We start from the raw sequence: 19,281 nt of genomic DNA on the forward strand, positions 1-19,281 counted from the left end.
ATAACAATGAGCATTCATGCTAAACCAACTAACTTATTACAAGAGGTGATCAAACAACATCGCAAGATAACGATCTTTCTGTCGGTGTGATATTCATAAATTTTAACGAAGCATTTGATAAAATTTCTCATTCAGGCACCTATGCGGAAGCTGTCGAACTCCAGAATAACAAGTGCCGTATAGGAATAGATAAGAAACTTACTCTGAAGCCAACAAATTAGAGTGTGGTCGATCGAACATAATCTGGATAAAAGCCGAGCAGAGATGGAGAACCCAAGGCACTATCTTAGGTCCCCTACTGTTCCTTCTCTATGCTAATGAGTTGTCGGACTGCTAAAGTCATCAACATTATAGTTTGCAGATGTTAAAATTTGGAGAACAAGTCGTCAGGCTGATCATTTTTGTCTCCAATCTGACCCAGACGACTTTGTTAGATGATCACAAGGTTTGGGCTTAAGAATCAATTCTAGGAATAGAGTGATCATGCAGATGGGCACGGTAATAGTTATCAGTATACTATCAACGGCACACCACTTCTGTGTATGTAGAAACAAAGACTTGGGGTTAATAGTAAGTCGCGACTTGAAACACCTGTATATTGAGACTCAGCAGCCGCCAAAGGATTTCGAGAGCTATGGTCACTTCGCCAAGTATTCGAATGCCCTGAAGAGGATACGCTTGGAATTTTGTGTCCCGCCTACGTAAGGCTAAACCTAGAGTACTGTATTGCAGGAGCAAATTTATGTCTTATTAAGGATAAAAGCATACTCGAATGTTTTCAGCGTATGGGAACAAAATTAGTAAAGAGCCTTCCCAAACTTCCTAATAATGGTCACAAAACGCCTGAGACTTCATTTTATCATATCGTAGAACGCGTGATGACCTTATATTGACATCCTGAATCCTTATTAACGATTTGATTAGTAATACGTCTAATATTTTTGCTCTCATCCCCAGGACCATAGCGAGAAGTCTCGAAATCCATTCGTCTAAATAACGTTTTGGCATTTCGGCTAGTGTCAGTTTGTGATGAAGACCCTATATCCAACACTTGACCCTAACTTCGAATCATAATTATAACTTCTCACACTGGTTGTAACCCTCAGTTGGCCCCAGTAAATAGGTGAAAATTATGAAGGTCAATTTAGCGTCGCTCAAAAGTCGTGCGTAAATTATAGACTCAGGGAGAAGCTGGACCTTCATTGAATTGGATTTTAAGGAGTAATACAGACCCACCGAACTGTCAGTCCAATTCCGCAAATCACCATAACAACCAACATCGAGGTTTATTCAATAAAACAAAGGCCCCAGTTTAAAACTACAGATCTCTGAAATATTATTACTCGTTTTCTTACAATTCAGTATGATCTAAGACAATTCAAAATAATGAGAAACAGGTAACTCTAATTGGTGTTGACACCACATCATGGATGATAGTTTTTCCGAAAATTTCAGGGGACCCTACAATTTCCTCAACTTTAAACCTACCGCCATAACATATATATTTATGAGCAGTACAATACCCAAAAATATTAATCAACAGCGAACAAGCAACCCATTGCTCATAAATGAATACTAAGTCGTCTATTCTCGTCCTGAATATTACAACCTTGAACACAGAATGAAATAAAGCCTATCGAAACTAGACAATCATCTAATCGCTAACGGACGACGTACATGAAGCGACAAATTTGCACGAGTAAATGAACAACGAGACCTAGTAAACAAAGTATGTCTGTTTTTAAGAGTTTGGTTATTGGTAACGATAGACTTCCAACAGTTCAAATAGAAACATGGCTATTATCTGGAGCCTTTGACAAAGGCTTAGTCCACAATGTTGAAAAGTAACATTCACCATAACCCGCGATAAGAGATTTGCACACCAATTGTACTTTCAAAATCCAGGAGGATGCCTTAACTAGTTCCAATTATCTTTGGTTGTCTTATTAAATTCAGAAATCCACACACTTTGTAAATAGCAATTTTGGGGAAACTGTAACCTTTTTCCAAAATTTTTTTCAAGAAACAAGTCTTAGTACTCCTTTATTTTTGTAACAAACGCAAGTTTCATCAAGATATGAACCAATTTATTTCACCGCCTTAGTGAAGATGTTGCGAGTATACTGAGCTTATCCCTCATTTAATCTTACGTGAAACTTCACTAAGGTGAGCCAGCTACAACGTAGGACCAGGTACATACATGTATCAGTTCAAGTTTCCACGCCTCATTAGCACAAGATGAACATCAGATTAATAGTAGTCACCACAATGGTAGTAATATATAAAAAGAAAGGTTTTACATAAGGATAATAATACAGGAAGAAATTAGTTAGTTGAAAAAAGACAAATCATTTTTAATCTCACAGTTTAAGGGAAGGTAAAGAGTGTATACACCTACGCCATTGTGATCGATTGCGAGCCATGTCAACCAGTCTCTATCAATTGTTTTTGTTGGACGCCTGCAACCCAAATAAGTGGTCTGCATCAATCAACATGGTTAAGATCAGAAGCTAGTGACTTCAAGCACTGATGACACATTTTGGTTTGGCCGCCCCCAACTCTTTTCCAACAGTCTTTAACACTAGTCAACACTGAGCGTTGTGGTAATCGGTGTTCAGATATACGTAACACGTGGCCCAACCATCTCAGTCGATGAAGATTCATGACCTCATCAACTGATTTACAATCATTCTCTAATACCCTGCGTCTAACCTTACTCTTACTTACCACGTGATCACAGAATATGTGAGCAATATTTCTAAGACATCTGTGATCGAATACTAGTAACTTATGAGTATCTTGAACAATTGATGGTCACGTTTCGTAGCCATAAAGTAGAACAAAGCGAACTGCTGCGCAGTATACTCGTCCCTTAATTGGTAACACCTATAAACCACTGAACGCCGAACACGTGCTTTTGCATGAACTACTACAAACTTCGCAAAATCTAATGTTATCAAGCAAACTAACAGCAGACCTTGCGGAAAAAACACTGCTTCATATTTAAACTTCAGGAAATCAATCAAAAAAAATCAGTCACCAATAATTATAACATTTCCAGTCACTTAAAGGTGGTTAATCTAAGAGGAAAGTTCATAGACAAACATAATATACCAAAAAGAGCTGATGCACAAAATCTAAATAAAATCAATGAGAATTCTGTTTAGGGATGATTAGACAAAATGTACCATTTGCCTTAGGAATCAATTTGAAATTATACAAAAACACTCAATTATCGATACTCATTTTATTGTAAGGGCAAAATATGGACATTGCTCTGCAATAGAAATACATACAGATAGTTATTCTTGTATAACGCATAGTATTTGATTGCTTATATGAGATGAACTTGCTGGCATAAACGATTGTCTGTAATCGCATTGGTGTTTTCCAGCTTTGGAATCATTTAATCTCAATGGTTATAAAGTTTTTATTGTCACACTAAATAAAGACCTGCAAGGATGATTAAGAGTACAATCTATAGATGTTCATAAAATAGTAATCAGAATAACAGAAATCCGTTAGTCTAAAGTAACTGAGATGGACATGATTGAGAGTTGTATATGTGCATGATTTCAAATATATCTTTTTCGGTGCATGAAGATTTACCTAACAACTGTTGACGTATAATTAAAGCCAAAAGTGTATTGAACCGTAATAATATCACATCATTATACACCCATTCATCTGATCCAACCTGAAGATAAGAATATATATAATTACTACTGTTAATATTCATTGAAAGGACAATCAAAAAATTATAACTTATGTTTCAATATTCGATAATAGAAAGGTAGTAACACTAATTTTGATGTAGGCTTGTTTTCTGAGCTGGATGGTTTGGTCGTGGAGCTTTTATCGTCCTCCTGAACGACATGATCAGCACAAACTTCGGGTAGAAGTGAAGTGTAGTAACACTAAAACTGTGAACTTTATTGAGATTAAAATCAAGGAATATTTAAGCTCCATAAATACAATATAAATCAGAAAATACTGGAGTTGATAAATGAAATTCCAGTCAACTTTTAATATACTCATGGGTCCTTCCACGGTGTGGGCAGCTGGGAAGTGATCCTAGCCATCATATCCATAACTGCACCCGAGACCAAGTTGGTCAAATTCAAATCCTTCCTAAACCTGCTAATAAGTCTTTTATCACCACGACTGATACTCATGGATAGCTAACCTGAGAACAACTCCTCTAGATCTTATTAAACTCAACTAATTGGTTAAAGAAAAACATTAAATTATAAACCACATCACGATGAGTTTACTAATGACTAAAATGTCAATTACTGGAACCTCGATAAGCAGCTTCAAGGTTACCATGCTCACTAAAAAGCATGAAGTATGAAAGTATATGTATTTAGGAAAACTCTAAAGTATCCCCGAAGACGAGATATCTATAATCTAAAGCAACCCACTTTTTAGTGGGTTTTTTTTCTTTTGAGGATGAAATTATAGGATAACTAGATAAGTAAAAAAGTCATCATGTGGTGTGGGTGACTTATATCCATATAAGTAGGATATCACAATGGTCGAGCATTGAATGTATTTCAATAACTCTTGAACTCTACCACCATTTTATTAATTTATTTAAACACATAAATACTGGTACAGAGGAGGCACCAGATATATATGCGCCGCACAAATCTCATTTAATTTGTGTGAGGGCTGTGATATTGCCCAGGTGCCCAAACTGAAGCAGGTGGTTTTCTTAGAAGGCCACACCACCAGCCTTTGACCTAAAGATCTGATCCACAAGGCAGTGGAGCATCGTGGGGAGATGCAGTACCATGGTAGACGGTGACCAGCAATTGGTTCAGACACCATTTGTTTCCTCAGGATACTGGAGCCCGTGTACACCATTGGTTTAGAATCAGGGTTTTCCAACTCCCCTAGGTGGACTTTCCGTGTCCACCAACCCGGCTAAAGCGCCGTACATTCGCTTTCCGTCCTCTCAATTTCGTAAAAAACAGTAATGCCACGACAAGGCAGTGAGTAGGACTATTACCAACCTTATATGTAATGAACAAGAAATCATATGATGTAACAATCAATTCAATACTTATATAAAGTATATATAAAGTGTATATAATATAACAAGATGATATTATGCCATCTTACTAACTGGAACAATTGAACAATATAATAATGCATTTGTTGTTTATTATTAGTTACTAACCTACTTCACTAACCATTATAAAGAACTTAAAAAGTGTATGACTCACTTTGTCCAGTAATACTTCAGGCAATTGTTCCACAATATCAAATGCCAAATATTGTAATTCTTTCAGTACATCAGATTTAGCAGTAAACCATCTTTCATTTAAATAACGATGAACTTTATGCTTAGATGCTAACAGTTTTAAAAATCGTAATCGAAAATCTTGTACTTTATCATTCTTAAGAATAATGAAGAAAAGAAAAAAACACTTGTCATAACCATATGAAGAAAACAAGTAATTATTAAAAATGACTAATTCATATCAAACTATTGCAATTTACTAAAAACTGAAGTAAAAAATAGAACACAGTGATTGAAATAAACAATCGATTGTAACCAAAGGGAAACTGTAAACTGTTTTTTTGATTCATGGTCAGTGAAATCTAAAGAATGCCTACGAATGCCCTGGTACTGCCGAGAGTGGGGAGAGTCCGCTCTCCCTCTCCAAATGCTCTTACATGGCCACGCGTATACAGCCTCTGACAGGGAAGTCTTACTGCCTTCTCGTGGCGGGGGTGTTGTTCACGAAATTGAGAGGACGAAAAGCGAATGTACAGCGCTTTAACCGGGTTGGTGGACACGAAAAGTCCATCTAGGGAAGTTGGAAAACCCTGATTACAAACCAATGGTTCACATGGGCTCCAGCATCCTGAGGGAACAAATAGAGCATGAACCAATTGTTGGTCACCGGCTACCATGGAACTGACTGCATCTCCTCGCGATGCTCCACTGCCTTGTGGGTTAGACCTTTAGGTCAAAGGCTCAGGGTGTGGCCTCCTAAGAAAACCACCTGCTTCGGTTTGGGCACCTGGGCAGTACCACAGCTCATACACAAATAAATGAAATGACACATTCGACTGACAATATTACTCTCGCTCCTACTAGAAACAAGACAATTTACATTATTATTATCATTATCATTACTTTTATTATTATCATTATTACTATCATTATTACTATTTACCATATCGCTAATTCACTCCCTTTTATTCTCAATTTGTGTACCCTTACTTTTCAACTTATGCAGCGGCTCGCCCATGGTGGAAACTCTGTTTTATCTAAACGATCTCTAGTCACTGTCTGGTCGAAATTGAATGCTTCCACTGATTACGAATACTGAAACAGTCTTTCTGAAACCACGTACGCCGCTCAAGCTGGCTTCCTTCAACGTTCGCACACTAATGCAGATCGGACAACAGATGGGGCTGGCTTTGTCTTTAGAAAGTCTTAATGTTGATGTTTGTTGTCTAGCCGAGACCCGTATTCAAGATTCTAGTGAAGTACTACAAATTCGCTCTCCATCTGTCGCCTCAAAAAGCTTGTTTCACGTGCCCTTATCCGGGGACCCTGTGGCATCCTCGTCTGGTCTTGCTGGAGTTCATTTATTTATTTATTTAAACACATAAATATTGGTACAAGGAGGCACCAGATATATATGCGCCGCACAAATCTCATTCGATTTGTGTGAGGGCTGTGATACTGCCCAGGTGCCCAGACTGAAGCAGGTGGTTTTCTTAGGGAACCACACCCCGAGCCTTTGACCGAAAGATCTGATCCACAAGGCAGTGGAGCATCGTGAGGACATGCATTCCCATGGTAGCCGGTGATCAACAATTGATTCGTACGCTATTTGTTCCCTCAGGATATTGGAGCTCATGTGCGCCGTCGGTTTGGAATCAGGGTTTCCCAACTCCCCTAGGTGGATCCTCTACATCCAACAACCTGGTTAAAGCGCCGGACATTCGCTTTTCGTCCTCTCAATTTCGTAAACAACACCCCCGCCACGAGAAGGCAGTGAGTAGGACTTCCCTGGCAGAGGCTATATATTCGCTGGCCATGTGAGAGCACTTGGAGAGGGAGAGCGGACTCTCCCCACTCTCGGCCGTACCAGAGCATTTGGGGGCGCACTAAGCGCTAGAGCTGAGGCAGTACTAATCGATTGGATCCCCATTAACAGTCGGTTATGTGCTGTTAGATTAGAAAGTTCCATCAAAGTGAGAAGAAACCAGCGTGAGAAACGGTGTCTTTTCGTCATCTCCGCCTATGCCCCAACAGATTGCAGCCCGGATGCAATCAAGGATGAGTTTTACCACCAGTTAACAGTTCTTCTTCAGAAAGCGCGTTCGACAGATATTGTAGTACTAGCCGGTGACTTGAATGCACAGGTCGGGCGTCTAGGCACAGAAGAGAGTCGTCTAGGTGGCCGATGGGGACTTGTTGGTCGTAGGACAGATAACGGGGACCGTTTGCTGCAACTGTGCACAGACCACAACCTGTTTCTGGCCAGCACTAACTTCCGGCACAGTCATCGCCGGTGTGCCACCTGGCGTCCTCCCTCTGCATCTCAAGCCTGGACTCAGATTGATCACATCGCGATCAGCTACCGCTGGCATGGTTGTGTACAAGACTGCCTCTCCTTTTGGAGTACCTATCTGCAGTCTGATCATGCCCTGGTCTGCGCCAATCTCACCTTACTTTTCAGTGGCCGAAGGATTGACCGCCACCAACGGATCGATGTTAGTAAACTGGCTGCAACTTCTGTTGCACGTAAGTATCGAGCCGAGCTAGCTTCTAGGCTAGCTACCATCCCACCGAAAAGTATAGATTAGCATTGGTTGCATCTTCACGACGCCATGAAAATGGCGAGTAAAGTCGCTTGCGGCTTTGCGAAACGTCCCGCTTTCAAGCACTGGGTTTCTTCTGGCTCCTTATAACTAATCGAAGCCCGTCGGTCTACTCCGGGTGACCGTGAGTTTGACCACAAACGAAGGCTAATACGTAGTGAAATTGGGCAAAGCTTGCGTAAGGACCGAGAAGCCTGGTGGTCGGAGCGTGCTAATGAGATGGAAGCAGCAGCTGCATCTGGTAACTGCCGGAAGCTCTTCCAACTCATCCGAGCCACTGGCAGCAAGAAGTCTGGTGTGAGTGAAACAATCTGTGAGGATGACGGGACGCCAATCACTAACATCTCTCGACATCTTGGACGATTGGCGGAATTTTTCGAAGGGCAGTTCAACTGGCCTGCTGCTCCGGCAACATCAACCAGCTTGTCCTGCCCCCCATGGCCGGTGACGACTGATCCACCCAACGAGGCGGAAGTCTGCAAGGAACTCCAACTCCTGAAACGCTACAAATCACCGGGCCCAGATGACTTACCTCTGGCTCTTTTTAAAGATGGTGATGACTTTCTGACTAAGGAATTGACTGTGTTATTTACAAAGGTTTGGGAGCAAGAAAGTGTTTCAACATCATGGAATGAGTCGATAGTCGTCCCTATCTTTAAAAAGGGTTCACGTTGTTCCTGTAACAACTATCGGGGGATAAGTCTACTTCCGATTGCGTCCAAACTATTGGCTTCTGTCATTTTTCCTAGGTTGTTTAAAACCCGAGAACGATTGACTCGCGAGGAGCAGGCTGGTTTTCGTTCTTGTCGAGGATGTATTGATCATATCCTCATCCTTCTCCAAATGTTAGAACACCGTCATACTTATCGCAGGCCAACAATCGTAGTGTTTCTTGATATCAGGGCGGCCTTCGATTCGTTGGACAGGACTGTTCTCTGGGATTGTCTATTGAAGAAGGGTATGCCTGAGAAGTTCATTAACATCTTAAAGGCCCTGTATACGAACACCTCAGGCAGAGTGAGGGCATACAACCACCTTTCCCCCTTGTTCCATTCGAGCAGTGGGGTTAGGCAGGGTTGCCCAATCTCACCATTTCTATTCAAGTTTGCCATCGACGACATTCTGGAAACAGCTCTGATGAGTGTAAGTAATGGCGATGTGGATCTGCTGCCTGGAGAACGACTTCTCGACCTCGAGTATGAGGATGATATTGTCTTACTGTGCGATAATGCCCAAGGCATGCAATCCGCACTTAATCGGTTGGCAATCAGTGTCCGCAGGTACGGCATGTGCTTTGCACCCTCCAAGTGCAAAGTACTCCTACAAGACTGGCAGGATTCTCATCCTGTACTCACCCTGGATGGTGAGCAGATTGAAGTAGTTGAGAAGTTCGCGTATCTAGGTAGCTATATAAGTGCTGGTGGTGGCGTGAGTGATGAGATCGATGCACGTATAATGAAAGCCAGAGCGGCTTATGCCAATCTGGGCCATCTATGGCGCCTTCGTGATGTTAGTCTAACTGTAAAAAGTCGGATCTACAACGCGTCGGTGAGAGCAGTTTTGCTCTATGCTTGTGAAACCTGGCCTCTCCGAGTTGAGGATGTTAGACGACTCTGTGTTTGATCGTCGTTGTCTCCGAAGGATTGCTGACATTCAGTGGCAACACCATGTTAGTAATGCAGAGGTTCGGCATCGTGTGTTCGGGCGCAGAGACGATAATTCAATTGGTGTCACCATCTTGAAACACCGACTTCGGTGGCTTGAACATGTTCTACGAATGTCGTCCCAGAGACTTCCACGTCGTGTATTATTTGCCGACGCTGGGACTGGTTGGAAAAAGCGGAGAGGAGGTCAGTGTATGACATGGTGTCGTGGTATGAAAGAAAGCTGCAGAGGGCTAGCTTCTGTTGGTCCTTCACGACTCCCTGGTTGGGGTCCGAGAGATGGTGCAACACAGTGGCTAGAGACGTTATCAGATATGGCTCAGAATAGAAGCCAGTGGCGGGCCTGCTGTAACCTTCTTTTACTTTCTTCATATAGAGTGGCTATAACTTTCTTAAATGAGAGAGTTCTTCTGGTTGTACATTTCAGTTCCCCTCCATCATTACTCTTCTCTTTTTTTTCCTTCTTTTATATATAAACATCTTCCTTCTCCTCCCATTCTCATTATTTTGTGTGGCGCATATGTATCCGGTGCCCTTTGTACCAATATGTATGTGATTAAATAATAATAATAAAATAATCAATACTTAATAGCTTTTTTTCGTTTTTAAATAATCATTGTAACTACTTTTGTTCTAAGCGATATCATCGTATTTTAACATACATTTATCTAATTACCCTTTAAATAAATAAATTTGGTAATACTTTCCAGTCAGTCAGTCAGCCACAACGTAGAACTTCATACGTACGTACGTACATCAGTTCGAGTTGCCATACCACAATAGCACACTGATGCAGTTGTCGATTCAAATCCCATTGTGGTAGAAGCAGTAAGAGTATAAGCATTAATGTGAAAGATTAGGGTTTGAAGATGTCATTCAAGGAGCATAATCCAGTGAAATAAATTTGGAAAGAGAAAAAAGATAGAGAAATGAAGAATCCAGAAGATTAGAATTTGGCAGAACACAAAGAGTGGATGCACCTTCGCCATTGTAAACTTCCCTGTCTAGATTTTAAGTACTCAACAGTTAGGCTACTTATTTAGCCTAGCCAATATCTTTTCAGAAAACCGATTTAAATATGACAACACTTTTCACACATTTCAGCCAAAAGAAACTGTTTCAGGTTATAACGAACTCATACTTCTCTTTTTCCATTATTACTTTTCGTCCACTTGAATTTATGACGGAATAAATTGTATGCTATGCTCGAGAAAACAAACACATGATATCGAAAGATACTATAATTTTGAGATGGTGGAGAAGATTTGTAGCTGAGGTGAATGATTTTGATAGAGTTTTGTCCTCTGAGCTGGATGGTTTGGTCGCGGAGCCTCCATCGTCCTTCTGAACGGCATTATCAGCACAAACTTCAAACACTTCACTTCTACCCGAAGTTAGTGCTGATGATGTCGTTCAGAAGGACGATGAAAGTTCCACGACCAAACCATCCAGCTCAGAGAACAAAACTCTATCAAAGATACTATAAGTTTGTCGTTGGTAATCACAAAAACTTTTGTATTTTCAAAGAATTGCATGAAGCTTTACATTAGCTACATGGTTTCAGTAGGTATTTTAGTTCTATAAAGTATCCCAGTTAGATATCATACTGCAATAATCGACCGCAAAAGGATTTTTAGTCAACATAATTCTGGAAAAAAAAACATGAAAAGAGACAACTCTTTTGGTCATTTTACTCCTACTTCATCATCGTCCTTGAAATGCTTTTAAGTGTTTAGTGACAACGCTTTTAGACTACTTTCAGACATTTAGTAACAGCATCAAATCACTTTAAACGGAAAAGCGTTTCGACTTTGATTAAGCTAATAGGACTAACATTTCATATTTCTTGGTTATAGAAACTTACTAAAAATATGTTAGATCATCGCTACAAAATTAGTATAATGTACAACTAGTGAAAATGTGATAAGTCACTGAGCGCGAAAGGATAGGGATATATTATTGACTATTTAATTTGTGATTTACTGCTTATTAATGATTTTCACTCTGAGCTCACTGAGTGTAGACTGCTTATAATTGCATTCAATAAAATACTGTCTGGTCTATCCCCTAGTCATCTATACTTGATCGAGAATTTTGACCTGCTTCGGTTTGGGCACCCGGGAAGTATCCTGGCCCTTACATAAATCGAATGATTTATGTGGCGCATATCTATTCGAGGCCTTCTTGTACCAATGTTTGTGTTTAAGTAAATAAATAAGATCTGGCAAAACACGACTATCAGTGTAGTGGTAGCATTACCTCGGTCATCCGTCGTATTATCGTATAATGGTAGTATATCTCTGAAAACAGGAAATATTCTTAATTCCCCGTTATATCATGTATCGTTAGTTAGATATGTTTTCCATCATTCGACGACTTTTCACAATTTCTTACACGATTTACAAACAGCTGGTCATTATGAATTTTCATTTAGCTATATTCCTAGAAGCAGTCTTATTAATAAACAGCTCGTCATCTAAATCTGAATAAATTCCGCTAAACGATGACCATATATCCCACGTTTTACGCTGCGGATAACTGGCTGAAGTGAAGCTTTTATTCTAATCTCATAAATATGAGTTTTCAGGATATATGAAGTGCAAAATATGCTGGAGTTAATACCACTTTCAATATCAGATAATGATAATAACTGGCTTGCTGAACCAAAGTACACCATCGATATTTCCACCTGCAACTCAGTGATTGATAGTCAAGTAGTTTAGCCACCGAGCTTAATGTACTTGTGACAGCCATGCTTTATGTCGGGACATGTAGATGTCTCGGCAGGACGATATGTGATTTACTTTTTCAAATGCCTGAAAGAGTTTTAATCACCCTCTGGGACAGTAGTACTGGGAGCAAAAAATCCTGGAGAATACTACTTACTAAACTGAACCAAGTAGACAACGAGGAATATCATGACATAACATTTTAAAAAATATTCATCAGATATTAACAATTTTACAAAACCAGAACTTGAACTAATCACGAGTGTAACAAAAAACTGGGGGATACGAAACGGACGACTGGACTAGCTTATTTTTTCATCAAGAGAAAATTAAAAAAAAACACGGTTTTAGGAAACACGTGTGTATACACAACCAGAAAACAAAAACTGCATATATCAGTAGAATACTGACATATTATAGCTAACTTACTGGATCTGATGCAGGAAAGTACTGATTCAATTTGGTAAAACACGGTGTACAGTCATTTGTTGATGAAAACGATTCCAAGTATAAATGCATAATCTAAATTGCAGTAAGTTAAAAAAAAATTCTTTGTCTGATTAATTAATCCAGGAGAACAAGATTCTAGAGCGATAGAAACTCAGTGCTAAATGATTTTTCTTAATTTTGGGGAATAGCGGTGGTTCAAGTCTAATCTACACTCCAAGCATCATTCCAAAAAGTATATTTCTTCGTATAAATCTTTGAAATCCAAACTTTATCACTCATAATCCAATCTCCTCCCTCATCATAGTTACTACCGAGCTTTTTTTTGATGCATAGCAGATAAACTGTCACTACTCATACAGCAAATACTTACTAGATCCATCTTTTAATAATATCACCAAAGACTAAAGATTGCAATAAAAAATCACAGTTGTAAAACTATCCAGAGATCACATAGAAAAGAAAAACGGAACCGGCAGACAACAACTTTATTTAGTGAATCCCATAGTTAGCCTTTAGGACGTTTAGAATATGACAAAAAACCAAGTTCTCAACGAGTTTCACCCACTCGGATCCTTAAGGAGGAGTAGTTAGATGATCTTCTACACCAACTAAAAAATTGCGTTAACTAGGTTATAACGGTTTAAGTGCTATGTAATTGTTTCACAAGCTTAAAAACGATTTTATCGGTGATGTACTAGAGCGACCTCAGGTGATAGAGCTGTCTGCTTTAGTTAAGATGCCTAAAGCTAGCTAACTAATTATTCAATCGTAAATTAGATGAAACGTCAAAAAATTAATGACAAACTACAGAGTATAATTATAGATTTTAAAACCACATAAGAATATGATGTTTAATTTTTTTGAAAACAAATGGAAACAATGCAGTTCAACAGTTCTAACTTCATGAAATGAGCTTGTGAACCTGATATCAGACTAACACCCCAAAACATACATCTATGCTTGTCAAGCATATTCAAGGTTAATTGGTCGATAATTTAATCTGGAAACTCATAACTAATAAAAAAAACATTTCAATAACATGATTTGTACATACATTGCTGTTGTCTGTTATCATTAAATTATTTTAATAGCCAACATAAGAACACCCAGAATTTTAGGCAAAATGTGTACCCTCATGTAGCAAGAACAAAATCATATTGATGCACAACATAACACACAAGTGGAAACTTACAACACGTCTGGCTTCGTTCAAGTAATTGCGAAGATGTGGTTTATATCGAGACGAATCATCCAATCCTGAAAATAGATCATCTCCTACTGTAATCAAAATTTCTAACTGATTTTGCCAATCATTGGCTAAACTTAAATTGTTGGAAGTATTCTCAACAAAATTTCCATCTGAAGACTTTGGAAATAACACCGCTGCACAACACCACACACAAAAAGGAGGTGGTTTAGAGGACAAATGACTGTAAAGCTGAATGACTAAATGAAAGAGAAAGAATGTGTCAAGTACATAAAATACGCAAGTTTTGTAAGAACCATGACGAAAAAAAATACTTATTCGCCAAATGTGGCAATTTCAAATTATCGATGGAATTTAATCAACTGACCGCTTTCAAATTAACTTGTATTTTCAGCGAAGACTTATTTCAACTTTCGTTATGATACGATGATCTGACTAACAAACCTATTGAGTGAACTTGATTAAATGATTACTCCAACGGTGCGTGAATGCATAGATTTGTTCAAAAAACTAAGCTCATACTCTCAATTGAGCGAACTACTAACCAACTGACTAAGTGTGTCTAACTGATATGAATCTCCCACTTATATACATAATGTTAAGACAGAATTATACGAATATAGGGTAATTATCAAAATAATCAATCCATTGTGCATATGAGGTTAACACATATCCAGAGGCTAAAATTCATTCATTGCATCACTTTTTAGTTAAAACTTACAACTAACCCTTCACTAATGTTATCACAAGCGATTAACCTGAACTTTAATGTGAAATTTACGAAACTTTAGGAAAAAGGTAATAATTGCAATGAAAATTATATAGCTACCTTCTTTTGTTACTGATGTATACCCCTTTCGAAGAACGAATATTAGAATGGTATTCAGCAGGAATTTGTCACGACTTCCTGATTAGTAGGTGTTTAACACTGGAGCAAGCTTACCATGTAGTCCAATTAACTCTTCATTTATATGAAGATTGACTGTACCACCCTGAGTTTTAAGGAAAAAAGATATATAAACAATGTCTAACACTCAAAAAGATGAGTACAGGGTACTATTTTAGGCACAGAACTACAGTGAAATATACGGGCAGAAGCAGCAAAATGAGGGCTAAGGAATAATACTCGTGAACTCCAAACACGAGAAAATCAGGCTGGCTTCAGACCTGGTCGTGGCTGTATCGACCACATATTCACCATTCGTCAAGTTTTAGAGCACAAACATGCTTATCGGCGTCCGACAATGATAGTTTTTCTTGACTTGAAAGCAGCATTTGACTCTGTAGACCGAGAGGTTCTGTGGCAGTGTCTGTCATTGAAAGGTGTACCTCAGAAGTACATAAACCTTGTGAAGGCTCTTTACTCGAACACTACCAGTCGAGTGAGAGCTTATGGCGAACTGTCATATGATTTTACAACCTCAAGTGGTGTCCGTCAAGGCTGTCCACTATCCCCATTTTTGTTTAACTTCATTATAGGCCTGTTGCTGGAAATAACACTCTTGTCGACTGAATTTTCTGGAATTGATCTTCTACCAGGAGGTTCACTTATCGACTTAGAATACGCAGATGACATAGTCCTGTTTTGTGAAGACACTGACAAAATGCAGAGTCTTCTGTTGGAACTCAGTAATAATGCCAGGATGTTTGGGATGCGTTTCTCCCCATCCAAATGTAAATTGTTAATCCAGGACTGGCCTGCGTCAACACTTCAACTAAGGATAGGGAGTGAAGTAGTCGAACGCGTCGACAACTTCACTTATCTTGGAAGTCTGACCAGCCCTAATGGGTTGGTGTCTGACGAAATCTCTGCACGGATTCAAAAAGCTCGTTTGGCTTTTGCCAACTTACGTCACCTATGGCGAAGACGAGATATCCGTCTATCAATTAAGGGACGAGTATACTGCGCAACAGTCCGTTCTGTTTTACTTTACGGCTGTGAAACATGGCCATTAAGAGTAGAAGATACTCGTAGGTTACTAGTATTTGACCACAGATGTCTTAGAAATATTGCTCGCATCTGCTGGGATAACCGGGTAAGTAATAGTGAGGTTAGACGCAGGGTATTAGGGAATGATGGTAAATCAGTTGATGAGGTCATGAATCTTCATCGACTGAGATGGTTGGGCCACGTGTTACGTATGCCTGAACATCGATTACCACGACGCGCAATGTTGACTAGTGTAGGGGATGGTTGGAAGAGAGTTAGGGGCGGCCAAACCAAAACATGGCATCAGTGCTTGAAGTCACTAACTTCTAGTCTGAGCCATGTTGGCAGATGCAGACTACCTAGTTGGGGTCCGCGTGACTATCATAACCAATGGTTGGAGACTCTGTGTGACATGGCTCAGAATCGATCACAATGGCGTAGGTGTATACACTCTTTATCTTGCCTTAAACCTTAAGATTAAAATTGCTTCATAACATTTTTCCTTCCTATACTATATCCTTATATACAACCTTTCTTTATATACTACCACCACTAAATTAATTACTTCTATGAATCCGGTGTTCATCTTGTTGTGCTAACGAGGTATGGCAACTTGGACCGATGTGCCTGGTCCTACGTTGTCGCTGACTGACTGACTGACGATGTCAAGAACTTGGAGGCGAATGAAGAGTATGCTTACTAACACTACTGCTGCCGATCACAAACTATACCAGCCAGTCACTAACTACCGATTATGGGTAAACCAAATCCCAAGCTGGAAACTGGACCCCCTTACAAAGAATAGATCAATAGTCAATACCTTTGAGGATTCCCCCTTGTCTATTTTATAACCCACTCCCTACAACCTACCCTAAAATAACAAGCTGAGGAACGTGATAGTTAACCAAGTATATCTCGTCACAACCCCTCACTGATAAAACCAATATTCAATCACTTTATTGGTCATGCTTAACACCTGTAAGCAACCACTTTTCGATGTGCTGAATAGGATTACTAAATTCAAGTCTTGTACGCTTTAATGCATCATAAAGAAATGGCGGACACTTAACAACTTCCCACAAAGTCTACTACTGTCAGTCTCAGGCTGTGAATGTGTTAAATAAAGATGTCTGCAATTACTCCATTACTGTTTTACATATAGGAGCAAAAAGGTACCGCAGACAGGTAGTTTAGCACAGTATTTAGGCTAATAGAAAATAGTTTGATGTACTTGTCGAATTTCAAATTTGTCCGACCGGCTAAGGCAAAGTATCTACAGATAACCATGCTCTGAAACAAAAATCAAGCAGGTAATTTGTATGGTCTCAGAATTCATTCTGGCCAAATCCTGAGTATATTTTGATAACCATGATACCCCGAAAAAAATTTTCTTGAGGGACATATGTCCAATGACCAACTCAATGCCTAGTAATAGTCCGAAAATTTTCATAAGTCCCCCTGAGAACCCGAGGAGTATCATCCGGATGCCTTAGTAGTGACACTAATACCTGAAATTCGCGAAAATTTTGGGATTTTTCCGCAATGCGAAGACTCTTGGTCTTCGAAAGGATCTAGGGAAATTGTGGGTAAAAGCCGAAATTCTGAGTGAATATGGGTAAAACCCTAGACCAGGGGAAATTTTGGGGTTATGTCGCAATTCCCCAAAACCCGGATTAGGACACTTCCGTGGAACTTTTAGGTCTTCAGTTGCGGTCAGAAGAAACCCGGGATATAACGACCCAACCTCCCTATTTTGGGGAAAACTTTGTCCGCTCTGGGGAACTTATAATAGAAAACTTTGTGGAAACGGTACAAAAACACAAAACATTTTCCCAGTTCTCAAGAAATTTCGCCAGACTTTGGAGGGAACCCCGAATTTCTTAGAAATTTAGGGATGAGGGACTAACAGCTTTGGGACGAATAGTTGATTTACAGGAAAGTAATAAAGCAAAACATTATGAATATACAGATGATGAGAAAACGCGCATCCTTAGATCATGTTTTAGGTACGAAGGGCATGAATACATGTTGAAACGACAAACGGATTATTCAGTGCACACTTACCGGTTTATTCATAAGTCACAGGGTGTTATATATGGCTTGAAAAAGTGTTATGGACTAAACGCCACTCAAATTCCGCAGTACGATCTCGCGTTACAGACTAGAGAAAAATTAAAACAAATGATAATTTTCAAAACGTGTAGCAATTTTAACAATTATTCTCCACATCTATTGCACCCAAAATTTCATCCTCCGCTTGACCATTTATTTCTGTTCGTCCGTTGTTTCGTGTGTAAGGGCATATATATTCAATGATTTTTGCAACGACAGAAAAATAGGCCACATTCTTTTCATTTATTAGTGGCACTTTGTGTATAATCACATGTATGTCTGTGTCAGTAAAAATGGACTAAGTTGATTGGTTGATGAATATATACCCTAGTATTGCTATTCAAATTAACTTTATTTCAGTCATCTATTCTTTTGCATTATAAACCACGGCTCGTGACTGAAGATTGTAATAATTTAAAAATGTTCCTTCAGGCCATTCAACTCTGTTTTGGAATTGTGGTCCGGATTACTATGCAATAACACTATCTGACCTATAACTGGCGTTACAAAATTATCACTACGTGCAGAGGAACATTTGTTAATCAAGTGGACACATTTGCGATTACTAACCTAGAAAAAACATTCAGTTCATAAAATTTTTATCATTTTTGTCATTCACAATACTGTATCTGTAAATAATTCCTCGAAACCAATAGCTTTTCAGGTGTTCGACATTGGATGCTGACCACATTAGTTTAAATGGACTTGTTTAACTGAAGGCGTTCGTTCATGCATCCGCATCAGACCTCAGCGTGGGAAACATCTCCTACGTTCACTAGCCAGATTAGAGCAACCGCTTCTCGATATATTGATAACGTATCGAATATTTCTTTCCAACCTCTTCGCATCTGACTTCTGATTTTAACTAAGTGGGGGACGATTCGAATATAGGTGTTAGTGGTTAACAGTTGTCAAGCTACAATACAGGTCGTATCTTCAGTGATGAGCCCGACGTGATCAGGTACACCAAACGTATAAACTGTGAGTCCGTTCCTTTTTGGAACTTCATTATTTATTGTTTTTCTTTATTTGACTTTTATATATTGTGATATTTTTTCGAATTTCCGTATATACTTTAATTAATTATTTTTCGTCCATTATAAAACTTGATCTTTCACAATGACGGAACAGACACCCAAAGTATTTAAATTGAAGACTATCCCCCCACCCTCAGTTCAGTTAACGCCCTTTTGGCCGGATAACATCGAAGCCTGATTCTGCTACGCAGAGGCACGGCATTATGGACTCACACGCAAAGTTCCTCGCGGTTGTTAAGGCACCGCCGCGCGAATTTAACAGGTACGCCACATCTAGGATGTTGACTAGTGATGTTTCGGA

General features: G+C 39.3%; 1 protein-coding gene across 1 annotated transcript; it reads right to left on the reverse strand.

Annotated features, from left to right (window-relative positions):
- Positions 1-3,526: 3,526 nt before the first annotated feature.
- Smp_164040 (hypothetical protein) lies at positions 3,527-17,907 on the reverse strand (the record flags this gene model as incomplete). Its single annotated transcript, XM_018798521.1, has 6 exons — positions 3,527-3,697; positions 5,232-5,405; positions 12,674-12,766; positions 13,887-14,077; positions 14,845-14,893; positions 17,896-17,907. The coding sequence occupies 6 exons, from the start codon at positions 17,905-17,907 to the stop codon at positions 3,527-3,529; spliced, it is 690 nt and encodes a 229-aa protein (XP_018653454.1).
- Positions 17,908-19,281: the final 1,374 nt, after the last annotated feature.

The sequence above is a fragment of the Schistosoma mansoni genome, chromosome 6 (genome assembly GCF_000237925.1).
Source record: "Schistosoma mansoni strain Puerto Rico chromosome 6, complete genome".
In the NCBI taxonomy this organism is placed as follows: Eukaryota; Metazoa; Platyhelminthes; class Trematoda; order Strigeidida; family Schistosomatidae; genus Schistosoma; species Schistosoma mansoni.